Source organism: Microtus oregoni, unplaced genomic scaffold, assembly GCF_018167655.1.
Source record: "Microtus oregoni isolate MIOR12 unplaced genomic scaffold, Mior012 000015F_ref0000493, whole genome shotgun sequence".
Classification (NCBI taxonomy): domain Eukaryota; kingdom Metazoa; phylum Chordata; class Mammalia; order Rodentia; family Cricetidae; genus Microtus; species Microtus oregoni.
In genome coordinates this window covers 39,037,113-39,058,287 of record NW_024543074.1, presented here as the reverse complement: position 1 = coordinate 39,058,287, position 21,175 = coordinate 39,037,113, and the positions used below count along the sequence as shown (strand labels likewise).

Below are 21,175 nucleotides of genomic sequence, written 5' to 3'. Positions count from 1 at the left end.
ACAATACCTAAGTCATTACTGTCAAGGGTCTCTCCTTCCATGGACACAGAACATTCAGCTGAGCAAGTACAAGTACTTCTTGATATGGGAAAAATCATATGCTGACATCCTAAACTCCATGAACTCAGAATGTGTTTGCATTTGGAAAGATGGCCTCAAAAATTATTAAGGGCCAGGCAGTAGTGGCCTTTAATCTCAACACTTGGGAAGTGGAGGCAGGTGGATCTCTATGAGGTCTAGCACAGTTAAGGCTATACAAAGAAACCCTGTTTTGAAAAGAAAAAAAAAACATTATTAAGGAACTGGGTGTGGTGGTGCACACTGGGAAACTAAGGCAGGAGGCTCAAGAGTTTGAGGGTAGCCTGAGCTACAGTGAAACTCTGGCTCAAAAAGTTTCACCCACCAAAGATGTGCGTAAGGTAAATGAGGTTACGTGGGTGGCCTTAATCCAGCCACTGTGGGGATACAGTGGGAAGATGATGTCTATAAGCCAAGAAGAGGGGCCTCAAGAGCAGCCATTCCTACAGCAACTCTGGTCCTCAGCTTGTAGCACCCATGTCTGTGGGAGACCAAAATTCTATACACAAGGCACCCATTGTGGAGCAATCATAAAGGGCGGTGGAGCAAACTGACCCACTTGCACAATAGAGCTTGTATGTCTCTAGACAGCGGCTCTTAGCCAGGAGTCTCCAGAGAAACAGACTACACAGGTGCTATGGTTACCTTCTGCATACTGGGTTCCCTGTCTAGCTGAGTAAACTGAGGTTCCCCCAAGCAGAAGCTAGGCTACCTCTAGATCCTCCACAGTGGGAACTCTATGTGTCTACTAGGCTCATGGGAGTCTTTAAATGTGACAAAGCCTATTTCTTGGCTTGAGTGTGCTTAAGCTGAGGCTCCAGAAATTCTATGGCCACCTAAGTCATTCTGAGCTAGTAACTCCTAGGTTCATTGTCTCAAAACTGATCACAATAAACAAGTAAATAAATAATCTCGAGGACAGCAGAAGGACAACCAAAGCCTTATTGAAGTAAAGAAGCGGCTCCCTACAAGGAAGGGAACTCAAAAGGGAGTTTCCAGTTGACCTGGACTTGGCGGGGCCATTTCTCATGCCTACTGCTTGAGTCTGCTTGGCTCAGGCCTCCATGTAAACCGGGGACTGGATTGAGAGGTTTCTGTCTATCTGAATTGGATAAATGTGGGAACTTTGTTTAGGTGGAAGATAAGGCAGACACATGAGGCCTCGGGAAAAGCCCACCAGGAGGATTTGAGGGAAAGGAAGAACAGGAAGTGAGGAGAGGAAGAGCCTGTGGTCAACCATCTTTGAAAACGAGTCCCAAGCTACACTTCACAGGGAAGGAACTTGGTTACAGAGGCATTATGCTCACAAGGCCCAGTCCAGTATTCATGGGAAGAGGCCTTTGGAGCTAAATTTTCAACTTTTTTTTTTTTTTTGATTTTTCGAGACAGGGTTTCTCCGTAGCTTTTGGTTCCTGTCCTGGAACTAGCTCTTGTAGACCAGGCTGGCCTCGAACTCACAGACATCCGCCTGCCTCTGCCTCCCGAGTGCTGGGATTAAAGGCGTGTGCCACCACCGCCCGGCTAAATTTTCAACTTTTAATTAATTTCAATTGAGTTGTGTGTGTGTGTGTATGTGTTTTCTGGATTCAGCTTTCACATTCACTGTCCCTGCAGCCTTGGTACACCTCTCCTTGGGAACCTCGCATAGAGCTCACTGAGAAACTGGCTTTGCCTGTCTGTAAAGGTTTTTCTTCTCAGGGGCCTCTTTCCTCTGTCTAAAAAGGAAACTGCCTAACTCTGTCTCTCTCACCAGGCTGGAGAATGGGGCCTAGACACCTGGCCACCTGTTAGGCTGTAATTTACAATTGTTCACATACTTAGTTGAAAAAGTGCAGAGAAGGGCCTGAATTCTCCAACACTAAAAAGCACTTAAAAGTGATGACACTTCAGAGACAGACACACCAATAGCCTGCTCCGACCGTTACACGCTCTAGACGCCTACCCAGTTATCAGACGCTACAGTTACCACTGTCAGTTAAGAGTGATTAAAAATGATGTCTTGGGGTGTGTCTGGGAGAGTGTTTCTCTGTGAGATAAATGGCATTTGAATCAGCAGACTGAGAAAAACCAGGTAGGGCTTGTCCAGTCCGGTGAAGATCTAACTAGAACAGGCAGGAGGAGGGTTGAGGGCTGACTTGGTTAACAGGCATGTTTAACTCTATGCTCCTCCCCCAGCATGGAGTCCCTGCCCCAACTCTATGACACCCCAACAACACAGCCCCAAATTCACAATGGCTTGTGACAGGGATGCTTTCTCAGCAGAGATGCTATCAGCCGGACTCCACTGGACCCTCCAGACCCCACTTGGAGACGCTGCTTTGGGTTGGATTTACCTTCCTTCCTGAGGCTCCACTCCCAGCATGGCCTGCGATTTCCTAGGGAGGAAGCTCACTCAGCTTAAAGCAGAAACTAACCTAGAGGTGAAGTTCAGCTGAAGCTCAGCCTAGACTAGTCGGAGTTTCCTGAAACAAGGTTCTCCTGGTTGCCAGGTGAGGACTAGTGGGGTTCACCTGAAGGCAGGGGTCACTGGCTGTGGGGCTCAGCTGGAGTAAGGGCTCTCTTGAGACTTGGGACCAGGTATGTGGGCTCCAGAAGGAAAGAGACTCAGCCTGCTCTGACTCAGTCACGCTGAGGTGAGAAGGGGGCTGAACTGAGCCTGGTCAGGGACTCCGGGAAGGGATGTGCAGCTGGGAAGTGCAGAGCTGTCCTGGCCCTCATAGGAGGCAGCTGGAGTCTGCTCTGAGAGGGCTCCAAAGGCAACACCACCATCCTGGCCAGCACTACACACCTCCAACACAAGATGGACTACCTCCATGCCTGGAGCTGCAGGCCGACCTTCTGCCTGACTGTTCTTTGTTTCTGACATCTGTGTGCTCCAACAAGCCCCACACCCGACCCTGGCATGCTGCCTGGTACCAAGTGGCACCATCATAGGTCTGATGACTTCCAGGGTTTGGGCTCCAGCTTTATTCCCAAGCTTGTCCCTGAGGAGGGGTCTTCTCTCCCAGCCTCCCTGCAGCTAAGCCGTCTCCCCACAATGAATTGCAGTGAATGCATTTCTGAATGCTCAGACACAGACCCACCACACACGGTTGCACACACACGTGCACAGCGACCCGTGTGCGATGTGGGCTCAGACATATAAGCACACATACACACTTGGATATAAACAAAAGTTAGTTTTATTTTACTTCGTTTGTTCCAGAAGTTGGCTTTAAAACAGGGAGGAGGGCACAAAAGATGGGTCTAGGCTCTCCAGAGCTCTAATTTTCCAGCATGGCCAAAAACACGGCTCTGGACCACAGCCTTATGGATCTAAGCTGCAAGGCATGACAGAATTTCCAGGATGTCCTAGAAACGGCCCATGCCTGGCTACCTGAGCTCAGGGAGAGGAGGCTGTACTCAGCCCAGGTCTCCTTCAGGTCTTAGTCGCCCCACACAGGGAGCCAAGAGCTGCAAGTAGACCCAAGGCTACCTGCTTGTCCTTGACCTGAGAGTTCTCTGACTTCTCAGGGCTGAGGGGGCTGTAGAGGAACCCACCTGCTGCTGCAGTGAGGATAAACACAGTCCCCAAAAGGTTCTTGCCAGTTACCTCTGTTCTACGGGGAAGCTGCAGGAGAGCCTAAAAGAAAGCGCTGAGGGGCCCAGAGGAGGGGTCATCCCGTTTAATAGCCTGGAGGGGCAGTCAGTTACTGGGACACAGCTCGCCTCCCCCCACCCAGGGGCCACAGACAAGTCCCTGGTGATTCCTCTTCACATCCTGCAGGGAGGTACCTGAGCCAGCACCTCTCAGGGGTCTTCAGCTTCCTCTTCTAAAGACTCCTAAGGGGATCTGTCAGTGGCCACTGGTTGAGAACAAAGATTTCCATTGAACCCTTATGCTAGGCCCTCCCTGAGCTCTCCCCAGTGTCCTCAGATCCACACAGTGGCCTTGCCATCCCTGCTGCCTGTACTGCCCTTCTCAGAGCCCGCCCTAGGCTTAGTGACCAGTTGTTCCTGAGCCCCGGGTCGGCCATGCTCCCCAACGGTGCCCCCCGACGTGGCACTACCGGTTCCGGAAGCTGGGCCACCCGCCCTGGGTGCCCCCCGAGAGGTTGCATTGAGCCCTGAACATGGAGGGCTGTCCCGATCTGCGGCCACCGCCGCCGCCGCCCCATCGCGCAGTGCCTGCAGGGCCAGATTAGCCAAATTCTGGTCGTGTGCGCGCGCCCGCTCAGCCGCGCGCACCACCAGACTGTATTCGGGAGGGCAAGCCAGGCCGGCAGCCGCAGACGGGAAAGCGCAGGGAGGCGGGCGCGGCACCGGGCCAGGACCCGGTGCTGAGGTTCCCCGACGACCGCGTACAGCGTCCTGCGCACTGCCGAGGCCCAGGTGCGCCATCTCACAAAGGTTGAGCAGCAGGCATAGGCAGCTAACCACATACATGACCAGCAGGAAGACCGTCTTCTCGGTTGGCCGCGACACGAAACAGTCCACCACGTGCGGGCAAGGCTGGCGGCTGCAGGCAAAGAAGGGCGGTACCTCGAAGCCGTACAGCAGGTACTGGCCCACCAGAAAGGCCACCTCGAAGGCCGCCCTTACCACCAGCTGGGCCACGTACACGCGCATCAAGCCCTCCCTCTGGATGCGCCTTCGCCCATCGTGCTGCCCGGCCGGTCCGGGAGTGACCACCGTTTTGCTATCACCTCCACCCCCCTTGGCAGCCACATCCTCTGCGCGCTCCTCCTCCGTGTCTTCCCCCGGACCCTCGTGCACCCCCGGTTCCTCGTCCTCCTCGTCCTCCAGCGCCAGCATGGGCTCCGCCTCGCCCAGATCGGTGGCATCCGGCCAGCCAGGAGGCGGCGGTGGCAGCTGAGCCCGGGGCACGCGCCGAGGGCCGGGGCGACGACGGAGGGCGCGTCTGCGCTCCTGCTCTGAGGCGCGCGCCAGGCGGTGGACTGCATAGCCCAGGTACATGACAGAAGGGGTGGAGATGACCACGATTTGGAAGACCCAGAAGCGCACGTGTGACAGGGGCGCGAAGGCATCGTAGCATACATTGTCACAGCCCGGCTGCCGCGTGTTGCAGGTGAACTTGGATTGCTCATCCGAATAGATGGACTCGCCACCCACAGCCGTTAGCACAATTCGGAAGACCACTAGCACAGTGAGCCACACTTTGCCCACGAAGGTGGAATGATTGTGGATCTCCTCCAGCAGCCGCGTCAGGAAGCTCCAGCTCATGTTGGTCATGGGAGCGAGCAGGTGGGACCTACAGGCACGTATGATTGGTGGTCAGCAGGGGGTAACTGGGAACTGCGGGATGGGGCAGCAGAGTTGTGCTAGCAGGCTCGTCCAACAATTGGGTTCTACTTATACACCCCAGATGACTTTGAACTCACTGCTTTGCAGAAAAGTTCTTCCTCATCTGCATCCTCACCTTACGTGCTAAAGATGGGGACAGAGCATCTCCCACTGACAACTGCTCCAGCCCTTCCTGTCTTCTCTTTCCCAAAGCTCCCGAAGAAAGTACCAACTTGTGGAATGTGCACCTCTGTCCCAGGACCCTAGAGCCATAGAGCCTGTGTGCTGCCTTTATTGGCAGAGGGGAAAAACAGGGCAGTGCCAGCCCAGCTCAGCCCCAGATTGGATGCCACTCTCGTAGGGCTTACCTGAAGCCTACCAGCCACTCAGACCTTCACAACCTACTCCCCAGCTCTTGTGGTCAGAACAGCCTCCATAGTCCTGAGGCTCCATCATCCCCCAGCCCCAAACACCTAAACCATACACACCTTTTGGGTCCCAGCCCTCCCCAATACTTTAGCTTCCAACCATTCAGCAGCCTCAACCTTTCTCCTTCCACAATCTGCAAGCAGTTCTCGAAGTCCCTTCCATAAAGGACCCTCATCCTCCCCAAGACCCTGCTAGTCCTGCAGCACTTAGCCAGCCAGCTACCACACCCACTGCTCAGAGACCAGCCAGGGCTCTTTATCCAGTCCCAGTCCTAAACCCCTGGACAGTCCCAGATCTGTCCAGGCAGGACCATGTCTGGTGAGGCTACAGATGATACACAGCCACACTTGGGCACCTGTGAGCCTCAGGGATGGCAACATCCTGACCACCTCAGACTAGAACAGATACGTGACAGAGAAGGGCCCTGTAGTTCACTGATGCCCACCCTCCCTCCTCACAGCTACCACAGAGTTAGTACCTGCTCCTGGGAAGCTTTGAGGCAGGAGTCCCCCAAGCATTCAGCACTGACACTCCAGACTAGGGCCTAGGAGGTAGCAGCAGCAGGCATGGACCACCATCAGGAGTGGCGGCTCCAGGCCTCTTTATGTAGCGAGGGCCTCTGCCCTCAGGGCAGGAAGAAGGGGCAGCCAGCAGGACAAGAGGGGTTCCTGAGGAAATGTCCCCACATCCTCACATCTGTGAATTCCCTCTTGGGACTACATGTATGCAATCAGAGACACACACCCTCATGTGCATACACGCATGCACACATGTCTATGTGTGTTATATATGCAAACATTCACTTGCACATACAATATACCCTCATATGCATATGCACACAGGTGTACATTCATAGACATTTTTATACCCATATGCATACACATGCATTTAGATACAAATGTATATACAATGATGTGTACACTCATGAATACGTGCACACACATGCTGGCACACATATATTCATATATACTAACACTCATATACACTTATTTACCAACTCAACCACACATGCAAAGAATCAAGACATAGACAGAAGAGCTCAAGCACAAGTGATCCCTTACACATGCACACTCCCACGTCAAGAACGAACACATCCACACAAGCATATTCACAGGCTGCTACACCTCAGGGGCCACTCCTACTTCTCTGCCTCAGACATGGACACACAGTTGGGCTACCTGGTGCCTTCTCAGGCGTGGATTCAACTCTCTTACCTCAACTGCAATCTTAGCCCCTACTTGAAACCTCAATCATAGGAGCCTAAGGCAGGATCTGGAACCAGGAGTTCCCCAGTAGAGCTGCTTAGCAGTATGTGGTATTTAATAACAGATCTGTGGTAAAGCTTTGGTTGGCAACTTGCCATTTCTCTGGTATACCTACTCCTGTCATTGTAAGATGTGTACAGGCAACAACAAAGACACTGTAGTTTAACCCTGGGCTGACTTTGGCCCTGGACAGACAGTGGGACTTTGCTTTGGAATGACCTATCACTTGCTGCATGCATACTAGCACATCTATTCACTCTCAGGCACAGCACTAAGTGCTATGGTTGAAGAGCTGACCTGGAAAAACCAGGACCCTGTGCTCAGGCGGGGGGGGGGGGGGGAGGCAGACAACTTCTAAACTTGAACCTCTAGCCTGTAATTTTCCTGCCTAGCCCTGGCGCTGGAACACAGCAGGCACCTCAAACTACAGAGGGTCAGACCTATATGTCAATCTCTCCCCCAGTGTGACCTCTCCACCCTTGGATTACTTTATCTGAGTTGCTGTCTCCTGCACATCTTGGGTTTAGCAGTAAACCCTGAACCACCCACACTTGCCACCTGCACCAGGTGGCCACCGTCTCTCTGGTCCCAGCTGCTTCACTCTTCCTTATAAACCTGGCTCCATGCCCACTGAGTACCTTAGAATGCACACTGAACAGATTGTCCCTGCTGCCCTTCAATGGCTTTGGAGCCTGTCGTGAAACTCGCCCTGTAGACCAGGCTGGCCTGGAACTCACCAACATCCGCCTGCCTCTGCCTCCCAAGTGCTGGGATTAAATGCACGCACAATGGCAATTTATTTATTTTTGGTTTTTCAAGACAGGGTTTCTCTGTAGCTTTGGAGCCTGTACTGGAACTCACTCTTGTAGACCAGGCTGGCCTCAAACTCACAGAGATTCACCTACCTCTGCCTCCCCATTGCTGGGATTAAAGGCGTGCGCCACCACCGCCCAGCCTAGATTTATTCATTATGTATACAGTGTTCTGCCTGCATGTGTGCCTGCAAGCCAGAAGAGGGCACCAGATCTCATTATGGATGGTTGTGAGCCACCATATAAGGTTGCTGGAAGAGCAGTCAGTGCTCTTAACTGCTGAGCCATCTCGCCAGCCCTCAATGGCTTTTTTTTTTTTTTAAGACAATGTTTCATGTGGCACAGACTCCTTATTCATTGACTTGTAAGAGTTAAGATGACCTTGAACTCTTCAGCCTCCTCTATCTGCCTGCAACGTGTTGGGATTTTTAGGCGTGTACAAGGCTCAGCTCCTTCAGTAACTACTGGCTAGGGCACTTATCAGCGTCTCACTTAGCCACTGTGCCAAGTGCCCTGCCCTTTCCTCAGTTGGCTCCTGCTATACTCTCTCCTGTGCTAGTGCCCATACCTGCTGCCTTTCCCTGATTGTACAATCACCTGGCCATACAAGTTTTATAAACACACACACACACACACACACACACACACACATTTGCACCTATGCACACTCATTACTCCAGTCTGCCTATCAGAGGTTTCCCAGTCACTATAGGGGTTAATTTTCTGATATATCTATGTGCTGGGGACTCCAGGATGCATCTGTGTTTAGCTTGGTGAATGCGGGCTCTCACAGCGAATACTTACAGATACACCATGAAAAGCTGTGATGTGCGTACGTGCTCTGGTTGGTCCTCTGATGGGCCCTGACTGCAGAAACACCTGAGTAAAGCACTTTCTTAGATGGGTATGATCATGCTGCCTATAATTCTAGTACTTGGGAAGCATAGGTAGGAAGACCAGGATTTCAAGGTTACCCTCTGCTACATGGTGAGTTTGATGCCAGCCTAGACTACACTGAAACCCTTTCTCAAACCGCAGTCATAAAATAAACAAAGAACGTATCTAGGTCCCAGGCTCTAACTTCTCATCCAATAAGAGGAAGTGGGAATCCCTGGGAAAGTGGCTGATCAGATGGCTAGGTAAGGGGATGAAGACTGTGGGGCAAGCTCAAAGAGGAAGAACATGCTTACACACTCATGAACATTGGTAAGTGGATTGTGGTTATAGATACCCTGGATGACAGCAACTGCATCAATTTAACCAATAGACTAAGTAGGATTGTGGTTATAGATACCCTGGATGACAGCAACTGCATCCATGCATCCAACACAACCATCAGGCTGAGGAGAGGAGAAACATCCCCTGCTTCTGTGCAGAGGAACTGCCAACCACTCTCAGAGTCTCCACAGGAGTAGGAAGCGCACACCCCACTCCAGGGGTTGCAGCCTTGTATCAGATGACAGCATGAAAGAGAGACCTGCGCCTTTGCAGTGACACCTGAGGGCATCATGGCGTGTGAGTCCTGTTGATACCATCTAGAAAGACAGCCCATCACTCTCAATGTTCTTCCCAAAACCCATAACCCAACAAGAACAAGAGAAAACACTGAGCAACTTCCAAGAGGGGCACCCTACAAAATACCCAGGTGGTATTCAAGTAGCCGTGGGCAGCTAAGACAAGGAGGCTGTCTTCCAAGAGGTGGCCCACTGTTGGGAAGGGCCAAGCGACTGTAGCAAACACCTGGCCTGTGGTCTGCGGCTAGCACAGAGGCAGCACCAGTTTATTATGGTGACATGCTTCATATTAATGGGGCCTGGGATACGAGGTCCTCTGGGAACGTTTCTGTACTGTTATCCTCTCTGTTGTGAATTTAAACATGAAGACACGAGGCTTCAACAGAGGTGTGGAGCCATCTCCAGCACTCACAGTTTGTTGAAGGGGTTCATTCAAGCAACTCCTGCTCCAAAGCAGCTCCTACATCTTGATCCAGAATTAGACTCTGTGGTGGTGGTGGTGGTGATGTGCTTCACCTTGAGCAGGGGGTGCCCCCCGCCATATACACAGTACATAGCTCATTCAGCCCGTCTCTCTTGGGAAGTCTCTCTAGAATATAAGTGGTATCCTCCACTGTAAGCAGTCCTTTCACACATCCAGCCCTTAAGGGGTCCTGAACTGACCAAAGCCCTGAAGCTAGCATGGTATGTGGCCCAGGGTGTTATTAAACATATGGCCAGTAATTTGGTGTATGTGTGTTGGGGAGAGGTCCTCGATTGTACCCTAGGACTATCAGGAGATGCAAATGAGGGGTGAGTACAGTGATAATTACTGTGGCTAACAAGCATTAGGACCTGGCATACCAGGTTTCAAGCCCTGGGTATCTAGTATAAACTACCCACCTCCCCCTATGACCTATGGGGTCTCACCTGCCACCTTTCCTCACTGGCATCCAAGACACCCTCCTAGGAGCTCAAGCAGACAGAACTACTGGGGGCAGGGGGGATGATATCCAGAAAAATACAAGGGCCAGCATGGGCCTAGTATGAGAGTCACAACTCTGAGTCTGGATAAATCTTACAGGTTAATAGCTGCCTTCAGCTAAACTGCATTCCAGAAACAGAGATGCTGGCCTGGATAGGCACCACCAAAATCTACATGCCTTACTTTGGAATTGCCCAGGGAGTACACCTGTGCCCAACTACTTGTAGAAAGTCCACACTCACCCTGATCCTTGTCCTTCAGTCCTCCTGCCTCACCCACCAGTCCCTCCCACAGCTGGGCCAGGTTCCCCTGCCCACCTCTAGAACTTAATTCCCAGCAGGGTCTATTGAGGCTTTCCCCATACAACAACAACTCCAGCCAGCAGGCAGCAGGCCTTCCTGGGCAAGAGCTCCCCTTCATCCTTGGACTTAGTTACCCACCCTCACATCTCCCTCTGCAGTCCCTGGACATAGCAGGCAGGTGGGAAAACACTTAGAAGGAACTTCTGTGCCAATTACAGGGTCACACTAAACCATCAGCAGTTGTGCAGGTCCAGCTGCTGAGAGGTTCTGCTTGGCAGAAGGCAAGTGGATAAAGAAAGTTTGTTTAGTTTGAGTACACTGGGCCTGGGGCCCATACTGATCCCCTGGACACACTGCAACTAGCTGGGGTGGACTGGCCCATCTTAGAACAGCCTGAAGGGCCTCAGCTGCTGGGGGAGGTACTGAGTACACCCTCAGCTCACCAGTTAGTTCCCATCTTCCCCACCATGGGTCTAGTTACCCAAGAAGAGCCGAGAAGTCAGCTGGACCCAAGCTGATGGACACCCCGAGGGTCCCTTAATGCAACAAGACAAGGTCTGGCCAGAGCTCCAGTGAGTCTTCCAGACTGGAACTGCCTGTGCCTGTGAACTGCCAGTGAGGATACAGGAGCTTGGAAAACTCCACATTAGCCATGAGTACAGACCAACCAAGACCCTGCCTGTCTGCAGCCCCATCGGTGCCCTCCCTACCTTCTCCAAGCTGGGAATGCAAGCCTCTGGCTGAGCCCTTCCACCTGCCGGAGGGATGCTGGTCCTCTCTAAGGGCATACTGCCGGCTAGGGCTAGGGCCACCTCTCACCACCAAGCACAATGGGGGGTGGAGGAGGGGCCCTCAAGGGCTCCATTGTTCCCCCCAGGGTCTGAATCCATGATTGTCCCTGGGGGTGGAGCAGCTAGGAGCTAGACAGGCCTGCTAGGGGCCCAGGCAGGTCCTGGCCCTCTCTTCCCCAGCCTCCACTTGAGGTCCAGGAAGTTCTGGCTCACCGTTCTTGAGGAACATCTGTACTTTTGGAGGCATCCCAGGGCTCCCCGGTCTTTCTGGCTCCTTCTGCCTGGGTACCTGCCTGCCCTCTTCACACCCACATCCATCGAATCTGCCCAAGTCCTGTCCCAGGAGCGGCCTCACCTGGAGATGCACAAGGGAGAGCTGTAGCTGACCACCGGGTGGGGGTAGCTGGCAACAGCCACTGCCCTCACCGCAGGGACTGCTCTCCTGGGCGGAGTCAGGCAGCCTGGGCTGAGAGCCCAGAGGAAGAAGGGAGGACAGCAGGACCCAGACAATCAGAATGTCTCATCTTGGGCAGAAGGGGAGGGACAGCCTCCCTCAATTTACAGACATCTCTCTCAGGAATGCTGCACCCGCTACAAGCTCTAGGGCTCAGAATCTGGAATCTCTACAAAAGCCCAAGGCTCTACCCCTCTTCTACCCCAGAAAGCTTCACTGCCCTGCCTTGGGGCTTGGAAGGCTCTACATAAAGGCAAGAGAACATAGTACCCACAGGTCCCAGGGCCAGCACTATGTCCTCATTTTCACGCTCTTTCCTGGTGGCTGGGCACTTTCCTTCCTGGCCAGTTATTCTTGTCACTATGTATCCCTAAATGGCTCAGAAACAGCTCAAAAAGGCAGCAGTACCAGGTTCTCCAGGACTGAGCCCCATTCCAACCCATGCTGGCTGTCCCAGTTGACTGGTTCCAAGGGGAAGAAGTGATCACAATCAACCCAGCTAGCATTCTGATGACTGGTGGACCCTGGAACCCCCTTGGCAGCTTTCATACGGGTTGACCAGGTAGAGGTAGGCAACCAGGGGTCATAGGCCCAGTGTGGATGGCTGTGACACTCTAACCCAATAGTTACTTTATTAGGATGTCAGTCCTGCTCCAGCAGGAGGAACAGGGACAGCCCAGGGAGAATAGAAGTGAGTACATTTCCGAGTCCTTCAGCCTCAGCAAGCCAGCACAGGGTGAAGAGCCACCATGTGGCCAGACAAGGGGCAGCTCCTCCTACTCCACAGTAGAAGTCTATACAAGTCCTTGGTGCCCTGGCAAAGACCACCCCACCTCATAACCCAGATATATTTGGGGCACAGGCATCACTCTGTGGAATGAAGCAGACCCTCAGGCATGGCCAGTTCCCTGAGCTTTCTTGATTTCCTGCCAAGGAAAAAGGAAAACAGAAAGTTAGGAGAGGCAGGGAACAGGGAGGGATGGGTCTCAGATCCTCCCCTGGCCCCCAGGGACTCTTGGACTTTGCGCTTGGACTTGATCAGCTGGCAGTTGGCAGAGCCTCAGCTGCTTACAGTGCAGCAAGGGTGTGAGCCCTGGCCTCATCAGGGTTTGCTGGACTCACAGGGTGGTTTGAGCAGGGGACTGTGCCAGGACAGGGTAGGTGGGGAGGGGCCCACCTCAGACAGTGCCTGCTTCAATGTTGCATAGGCTTTATCCAAGTTGTCATTGATGATCACCAGGTCAAACAAGCCAGGCTCCCTGCCTGGGAATGAGACAAGACAAAAGTCAGGAATACAGGGAATCTGGCCCCTTCCCACTGCAACAACCTCTACGACTACTCTTGCCTGTCACCGTAATAGGACAGTCAGGGCTAGATGGAACTCTGCCTTCCCCTCTAGAGAACCTCAAGTTGAGTACTAGAGTATGGACCACTGACCCCTTCCCAGGCCTCTATTTAGAACTGGCACTACCTGTGACGGGCTCCCATATGCACATAGAGAAACAGCAAAAGGTCGCAGTGACAGTGTCTGAATGTGGGCCAAACTCAGACCCAGAAACAAGAGCACAGCTTGCAAGAAGATGTCTATGACACACTCAAGTCCGTAAGAGAAGTGTGGCCCCTCAAAGGCTCTGCAGACAGTCTCGAACTCCTCCATCTTTGCCCTTGGTCCTCCCTGTCTCCTGGTGAATGGGCTGGCCACATGCTCATAAGGTATAAATGACCTGACCACACTCACTGCTCTCCATGTCAGCCTGTGCAGCTGCCAGCCGCTTTGCCAAGCTCTCCTCAGTCTCAGTGTTGCGCAGCCGCAGTCGCTGCTCCTGAAATGCAGGCCTTTGTTGAGTCAGCGCTCTCCAGGTCTCAGGGACTGCCCTGCGGGCCTCCCACACCAGGTACCTACCAGCACAGCCAGCGACGGGGGCTGCACAGAGATGTAGATAGGGTGCAGATCAGTCTTCTTGATGTTGCGCACACCCTGGAGGTCAATGTCTAGCACGCAGATGCGGTTCATGGCCTGCACAGCCCGGACAGCCGCCTTGCTGGGAGCAGGGAAGGGCAGTGAGCAGACATTCAATGGGACCCAAGGCAAGACCCTAGCCCTTAAGCCCACAAGAGTGCTTGCCTGCTGGCCACCCTCTCAGGAATAAACACATTGGCTGCTAAACTTCAACCTTGGTAGTCTCTTAAAGCTTCCAAGAGCTTCAGAGAAACTCAGCTCCTTCCTCCCCAAGGCCCATCCTAGGTAGGCCTAGCATGGAAAAGAAGAGGCTCACTGAACCCAGCACCATCCGTACTTCCCAGAACATCCAAGCATACCCTCGGCCTTGTCAAGTCCTCTGAAAGCACAGTCCTTTTTGTCCTGCAGCCAAATGCCAAAAAAGTTTGGGCTTTTGGTCGGGCCTGAGCTGCCTGCCACTGCCTACCTCTTCCTGTGTGAGGTACTCATGTGGCTCCTGCCACACAGGATATATTAAGACAGATGAGCCTGGGGCATGACTGGGCCTGCCTGCTCCCTGGAGTCTATCAGCTAAGCCATCCCAGCCTAGGCGGGAGACTGGGAGGACATCATATGACAGAGGGGAGAGGTGGAAGAGTTTCCTTCTGCCAATTCTGGGGTCACCTTGATCCACATCAAACTCAGCCCACCTTGTCCCATACAGGTTCCCCGAGAACTCAGCATGCTCAATGAAGTCCCCTGCTGCAATATCACGCTGCATCATCTCCCTGGTCACAAAGTAGTAATCTGGAGAGAAAGAGGGCTTTTCAGAGGATACCCAAAACCCAGACCTGCCTGGCCTGGCCCCTCTCCATCCTACACAGGACTGTTATAGATAGATCCAGACTGGAACAGACACCACTGTTCTTACTGTCCTTGCTGGGGGACTAGAAATAGTCAAGTTCCACAGAAGAGAGGGATACCCCTGCCCTCACTCTGATGATGCACAGACTCTAATCAAGCTACTAACCCAAAGGCAAGAGATACTCTACTGCTGGGGACTGAGTTCTGTTATAGCTAAGGGACAGAGCAAACCCTCATGCCCTCCCACTGTCCCCTTCCCTCCACAGTAAGTCATGCCTGAGACCCTTGGATTAGCAGGTCAGCTCACCTTTGCCATTTTCCTCACCAGGTCGTGGATTCCTTGTAGTATCTAGAAAAAAGACCTATCACACACTGAAGAGATGGGTGTATAACCCTTCCACCCTACCCAGGGTCTTCCCTTGCAGGCCTGCTCAGTTCTCTGGTTGTATAGCAGCAGGTGGTGCTCACAGCCAGTGGAAAGCCCAGACCAGATCTCAAGAGGTCACTGGGTCCAAGATGCTTACTCTAGATGAAGGGAGGGAGAGGGTAATAGGGTTGAGGGGGTAAGGATAGCATCTCCTAGGCTGGGGGTGTATATTTGGAACTCTAGTAGTCCAGTGCTGGGATAGCCTCTGAGCTCCTTGCCCTTCAGGGTCCTGGGGCACTCACGGGACACACTGAAGCCAAAGATGCTGCCATGTTCCTGGAACAACTTCTTGAGCAGGGTGCTCTTCCCTGCTCCTGACGGCCCACTCAGCACCACTGGCCTAGGTCCTGCCATGCCTGTGAGAGGAGGGGCATCACAAACATGAGAGGTTTTGCCCTTGCTGGTACCCTGGCATTTTTCTAAGAGGCAGGGGTATGAGTAACTCCCAAGGGCAACATCCCCCTATAATGCGAACCCTCCTCTCAACAGTAGTCAACTGGTAAGATAGTAAACACAGGCAGGAAGGCCAACAGGATTCCAACATCCAGCTTCACACACACCCAACAGGATGTCCACAGGCATGTGACCCAGAAACAGACAATGCAGCATTCACTGGTCCCACCCCATATAGGCTGCCCTCCAGAACCTGACCTCACACTGCAGTGCCCATAAATGGCACTGCCCACTGGGAGGTCCAAGTCTGAAAACAGAAATTCCCTGGCACTACAAACATGGCATCCTCAAGTCTATTCAGTTCAAACCTGTTTGGGAAACGTCCCACTAGACATGCAACCATCCCTAACTTCTCTGAGAAAGGCAATCTGTAGCTGGCCGGCCAAGAGTTAGAATAGCACCCCTAGCCTCCCAAGGGGAAAGTGAATGAAGCTCAGCTCAGGCATCCGGATCTGCCGCAGGTAGGGGCTGCCAACAGAGGAGCAACTGCTGTGGTAGGCATGAAAGCACAGAAACCTCCTCCATCACAATCTGATCTAGGACCTGAGCCTCCTTCCCTTACCCTAGGACCATCTTATCTCACTGGTTCCCAAACTCATGCCTAAGCACCCAGCTCCACCTCACCCTCAGCCCTAATCCTCCCTCCAGCCTGGCCTCTGAGCAGGTCATCATTTACACAACCAGGACCCTGTTTATGAAGGCCTTCCTGCCTCCCCAGGATGGAAATCACCTACTTGATGTGCTGCAGCCTCCGTGGTTAACCTGGGAAGAGTCAATGGCTGCTCTACACCTAGGGACAGGGGACTAATCTCTGCCAAGCCCATACCCCGCCCTTCAATAAATCCCTGGGGCACCCAGCCCTGCCTGCACTGGCTGCAAAGAGATCAGCCCCGTTCTTCCACTGTGCAAGAAGGAAAAGGAATTACTTGTCCTTCTCCTGAGACTACACCTGTCCAAATAACCAGGGCTGCATCTGACACACTGACAGATGGGGAAGAGCCATCACAGGGGCTGAGAGACATGAGCTGCTGCTCTCTACTGAGGTTGAGGAAAAGGGAGATCAGGGAGGGTATTTGGGAGCTGGAGGGGCTGTCTGCCAACCCAAGCACCTTTGGCCTTTAAGGGTGAGGCCCACACAGCTTTTGGTCCAAAAGGCATAGGCTGCAGGAAGGGCGTCAGCTTAGGGAAGTCTTGTGTTCTTAATCCCTGATGTAGGCCATGAGGTAATCTTACAAAAGCACTGGTGTTGGTATTCTATCACCCACAGGAGCACAAGCACTGTGAGTATGGTACATGTGCATGCACATGCACATCACACATGCATACTCAAAACACACACATGCACATGTCCCTGAGAAGCATACAGGACCACCTATCAAAAAGACATAGTTAAGGGGTCCTAGAGAAACTCACTCAGTGTCACCAGTGGTGCCTCTCAATGACACTGCTCCCTTCTGGCTCTCCCCAATCACACTGACTACTGTATGCTAATTTCCTGTCTGGGCTCCAGGCTTCCCCTGACCCACATCTCATCACCACCTTTTCACAGGTATCCTCTTCCCTAGTCACTGAGCCCTGCTGCTTCCACCATGGCCTGGCCCTAAGAGTGTATGCTACAAACCACCCAACCCAGCTCCTACAAAGCTGCCTTCCTTCTGCCTGCTGTATCAGGCACTCCAGATGAGAGTTCCTCAAGGTGCTGCACTGGCTCCAAATTCCCTTGATGGCTACAGGCTGTGATCTGCAGCTGCCAATATGGGTTCTACATTTGCACATTCCAAATGACCCATTTCTGGAGCTCTTGGTTCCCTTGAGCTTAAAAGGAGCTTAAGGCAGCGCTCACCGTGGGGCTGCGTAACTCACTGCACAGCTGTATTCCAGACTGAGAACACAGGATCTGACACCCAAAGAAGAACAAGTACAACAGAGGAGAACCACAGCTAAGAGAGATGCTCCAAAGTGCATGAGGTAAGAAGCTTCTGAGAAAAGGATCTCAGGTCGGATAGTCAAGAGGGCATGCATCAGGGACAGGCATGGGTGAAACACATGATCTGTAATCCCATCAGACAATGGAGCAGCCTATACCCATCCCCCACTCTGTTCCCTGCTTCCAACTTTAAGTAATGATGAGCTGGTATCACCCAGATTCCAGTCTCAAATCCTCATTTCTGGCATTGTGGGAGCCCTCTTGACCCTAACCCTGTACCTTGCAGGCCATGACCAGACAGGGGGAGGAAGGACACTGGCGTGCACATGTGGACATATGCGACAGCTGAATCCAACCCAGCTCTGCACTCCCTAAAGCACCCCTGCTGAGCCGCTTAGCCTCTCTCACTCAAAGCCAGCCTTTCAGGAGTCACAGTGTGTAACTTCTGTCTTCCTGGGGCTGAATCACAAGGGACAGGAAGACACAGGGCACCAGCTCCATCTGTTGGCACCTTGGCTCTGAAGAGTGCCAGTAGGTGCCACCCGGCACCGGCACGTGCAGCCCATGGACCTTTGACAGTTCTTGGTGAGCCTCGATGACACTACACTTGCTTGGATCTACACAGACCCTACCAGATGACCCTGACTACCTAGCTGTGTGGTACAGTAGCACTGGGGCCTGGCAAGGGGAGTACGGAGGACTCTAGTCAGCAGCTAGGTGACCAGGCGTTCGCTACATCTCCACAGAGCCACAGCTAACGGCAGAAACTACAGATCTAGTCTCTGCTCTAGCATTTACAGACATGTGTGTTACTCAAAGGCAACTTCCTTTGGGGAGACCACTGGAGAAACTCTGGACCCCAATCTCTTCAGCTCTTCTAGCCCCAGACTTCAACTGCCTGACAAAGAGCCCCAAGGCCTTAACTCTAAGACGAGCTAAGATACAAGTGATTTCCACAGGAGCATTGGGAGAGAACATGCTCTCCTGGAACGCTCCCTAGACACAACTTCCTGCACAACCTCTTCCTGTCTTTACCTTAGGGCCCCTAGGACTAGAAATCTGTCACAACCACCACATCCCTCCTGTCCACTGAAGCTACAAGCAGCACTAGGCAGATATGAGTGACACATTCCAGCCCTGAAGTCCCCAGAATTGAGGAGCCTCTTCCAACGGCAGCACCAAGAGTAGCCAAAGCATTTTCATGCTCATTCCTCTACCTGAACCAGACGGACATACCACAGCCTCCCACGGAAGGAAGGGTGGAGTAGCAGCCAACCACGAACAGGCTGCTGCTGGACCTTCCTGGTGCTACCCATCTCTGTTTGTGACGCTTCCCATCAAGGACAAAAAAGAACAGGCTGAATCTTGAATGGAGTCCTGGATGCCACAATCATGAGGCAAAACGAACACAAAAGAAAAAAAGGGTTCAGAATCCAAGGAGAGCAAAATAGAAAGACCCAGGATGTTGCAGGGCTTGTCAACTGCTCACTTGTGTAGAAAGGAAAGTAAGGAAACAGGGTCAGGCAAGACTGAGGGGTGGATGAGGCCCACCCAGCAGGACCAGGGAGAATGAGGGGCAGGTATGCCAAAGGACACTAAGGCCCAATACATGCAGGCAAGGAATGGATAGGGCAGGGCAGAGACTGGGGACCAGTACAAGCAGAGTCAGGGAGGATGGGAGACAGGACAGGGGAGACTGAGGTCTACTGCAGGCAAGGCCGGTGGAAACCGAGGACCACCACATTCTGGATCAGAGAGAATGGGGACAGGGTGGGGCAGGGAAGACCAGGGATGCTGCAAGCAGCCTGCCTCTATCTACAGCTGCCTACCAAGAGCTCACCCTCATTTTACCTCTCCTTTGATGCCTGGGCTATCTCCTCCCACACCTCCTTCTGCCTCTTCCTTCAAATTACCTCAACATGTTTCCTGGATATTTTGTATGTGTCAAGACAAAAAGAAAGTTTAAGTGTGGCTGAACAGAAGTATACTGCCTCAAATTTACTACTCCAGAAAATTACTAGTCTCCCTGCTGCCCCTCCTAGACAGAGATCCCAGCGCTGAACCAAGGAAGGCCAGCAAACAGCAGCAATGGTTGATTTAGCATCTACGGGAACATAAAAGCCTAATACGTGGAGGCAGGGGTAACGTGGGCAGACAGGCTAAAGTAGCAGGAAATTCTGCTCCTTAGTGCCAAATTGGAAACCTCCTTAATGGTAGCTCTCATAACTAACCTATGATCCCCAAAAAGTAAACTGGAGGAGTACCCACAGAAACAAATCTTCCTCTCCTTGGACCCTATCCAAGGCTGACCAGCCATTTATTCGCTTTCTCCCAATCTCTTCAGGTAGCTAATGTCACCTGCTCCTCCTCCAGCTGCCACCTAAAGGAACCTTCTCACTCACCGCTTCCCTGCCCACTTCTACGTTAGATAAAATGATGCCTGGGAATATTAAGCCCAAAGGCGGCACCAGAAACCTCAACCTGGGTCAGGCCGAATCCCAATACCCACACCCAGGCGTCAGGGGGGGCCTGCACCACCTGCAGACACCGAAGTCCTGCAATGGCGAAGGGGGAAAGCCAGGTGCTTGAGCCTGTCCAGGATGCCGGGTGGGCAGGGCGCCGAGGAAGAGCGTCAGCTAGGCTCAGGCTGCGCGGGCTTGCGGGTGGCTGCGACTCCGCGTGCCTGTCCCTGTCGTTCTGAGGACCCGGAAAACACGTTCACCAGGCGTCCTCACAAAAACAGGGGTCATTGGAGGCAGCGCGCAAGGGACGCACGCGGCCAAGGCCCGCTCCTGAGGCAGTCAGTCGTCAGCAGCAAAGCGCACTCACCGTCCGCAGGGACGCGAGTCAGAGCGGCCACTGCCAGCCCGACCAGCGGGCGCCGCAGCATCAGGGACCGCCCGCAGGACTACGTCACAGCGGTGCGCCGGCCCATAAGGGCATACCGGAGCGCGGCACGACTGCGCACACGGACTGCGCAAAATCGCCAGTGCGGGTGCCCTCCCTCTACCGTCCGCCGACATTACGTCACCCTCTCTGGCTCCGCTCACTCCGAATCACCTAGCTCGTCACGGCCGCAGGGCTACGTCACAGCAGCGCGTCGGTCTGCGAGGGCCAGCGGGAAGGGGAGCGCCGCACTGCTGCGCAGGCGTATTGCGTGATACTCCCCGAAGACCACGCCCATATTACCCTTAGTCCTCGCGTCTTCAGGCGTGGTTTTATTCCATGTTCACTTTTTTTTTTTTCTAGGTTCAGACCCCGCCTGCTCACAGAGAAGACCCGAAGAGGAGCACTTTAAAAATCAAGTGGCCGGGAGAGATGACTCAGCGTTTAAGAGCACTGACGCTCTTCCAGAGAGGGCCTAGGTTCAATTCCCAGTTCTCACATGGCGGGTGACAACTGTCTGTAATTCCGGTTTTAGGAGTTACATAGAAAAACATCCAGGCAAAGCACCAATGCACATTAAATTTAAAAAAAAAAAAAGTGAAATCAGCATCGAGTCCGTTGAGTCACGTCTTTGCATTATCCGGTTACCCTTTAGGAACCAGGTGCGGTTCAGTTCCCAGACTCAAACCGTGTATGATCTCACCTGGCCTCCTCAGGCACCTGCCCCTCACTCAGGCCCATGTAGTATGTAGTCCTGACAGGCTCCCAGAGAGCCACCTGCCTCTAC

The 21,175-nt window shown here is 53.0% G+C and overlaps 2 protein-coding genes across 8 annotated transcripts; both read right to left on the bottom strand.

The window, feature by feature from the left end:
• Window positions 1–3,284: 3,284 nt before the first annotated feature.
• Gjc2 (gap junction protein gamma 2) lies at window positions 3,285–11,842 on the bottom strand. Of its 3 annotated transcripts, none has more exons than XM_041665079.1 (2): window positions 11,794–11,842; window positions 3,285–5,329 (listed from the first exon to the last, which is right to left on the bottom strand). In XM_041665079.1, the coding sequence occupies exon 2, from the start codon at window positions 5,308–5,310 to the stop codon at window positions 3,991–3,993; it is 1,320 nt and encodes a 439-aa protein (XP_041521013.1). In that variant the 5' UTR covers window positions 5,311–5,329; window positions 11,794–11,842; the 3' UTR covers window positions 3,285–3,990. The 3 variants fall into 3 exon arrangements, with proteins under 3 accessions (XP_041521013.1, XP_041521012.1, XP_041521011.1); XM_041665078.1 differs by lacking the exon at window positions 11,794–11,842 and adding an exon at window positions 11,652–11,779; XM_041665077.1 differs by lacking the exon at window positions 11,794–11,842 and adding an exon at window positions 11,358–11,419.
• Window positions 11,843–12,493: 651 nt separating this feature from the next.
• Window positions 12,494–20,587, bottom strand: Guk1 (guanylate kinase 1). Of its 5 annotated transcripts, XM_041665007.1 has the most exons (9): window positions 20,332–20,521; window positions 18,739–18,879; window positions 15,365–15,478; window positions 15,003–15,044; window positions 14,542–14,638; window positions 13,796–13,934; window positions 13,631–13,715; window positions 13,070–13,155; window positions 12,494–12,818 (listed from the first exon to the last, which is right to left on the bottom strand). In XM_041665007.1, exons 1-9 carry the CDS (start codon window positions 20,390–20,392, stop codon window positions 12,783–12,785), a joined length of 801 nt encoding a protein of 266 aa, XP_041520941.1. In that variant the 5' UTR covers window positions 20,393–20,521; the 3' UTR covers window positions 12,494–12,782. The 5 variants fall into 5 exon arrangements, with proteins under 5 accessions (XP_041520941.1, XP_041520946.1, XP_041520943.1 ...); XM_041665012.1 differs by lacking the exons at window positions 18,739–18,879; window positions 20,332–20,521 and adding an exon at window positions 20,563–20,587; XM_041665009.1 differs by lacking the exon at window positions 18,739–18,879 and having other exon boundaries at window positions 20,332–20,515.
• Window positions 20,588–21,175: the final 588 nt, after the last annotated feature.

Bases quoted from the DNA above. Each gene is read 5' to 3' on its own strand.
- Gjc2 (XM_041665079.1), bottom strand. From the start codon at position 5,310: ATGACCAACATGAGCTGGAGCTTCCTGACGCGGCTGCTGGAGGAGATC.
- Guk1 (XM_041665007.1), bottom strand. From the start codon at position 20,392: ATGCTGCGGCGCCCGCTGGTCGGGCTGGCAGTGGCCGCTCTGACTCGC. The intron at 18,880-20,331 runs GTGAGTGCGCTT...TGTGGCATCCAG, and splicing joins GACTCGCGTCCCTGCGGACG to GACTCCATTCAAGATTCAGC. The intron at 13,156-13,630 runs GTGAGTGTGGTC...TCTCATTCCCAG, and splicing joins ACAGGCTGACATGGAGAGCA to GCAGGGAGCCTGGCTTGTTT.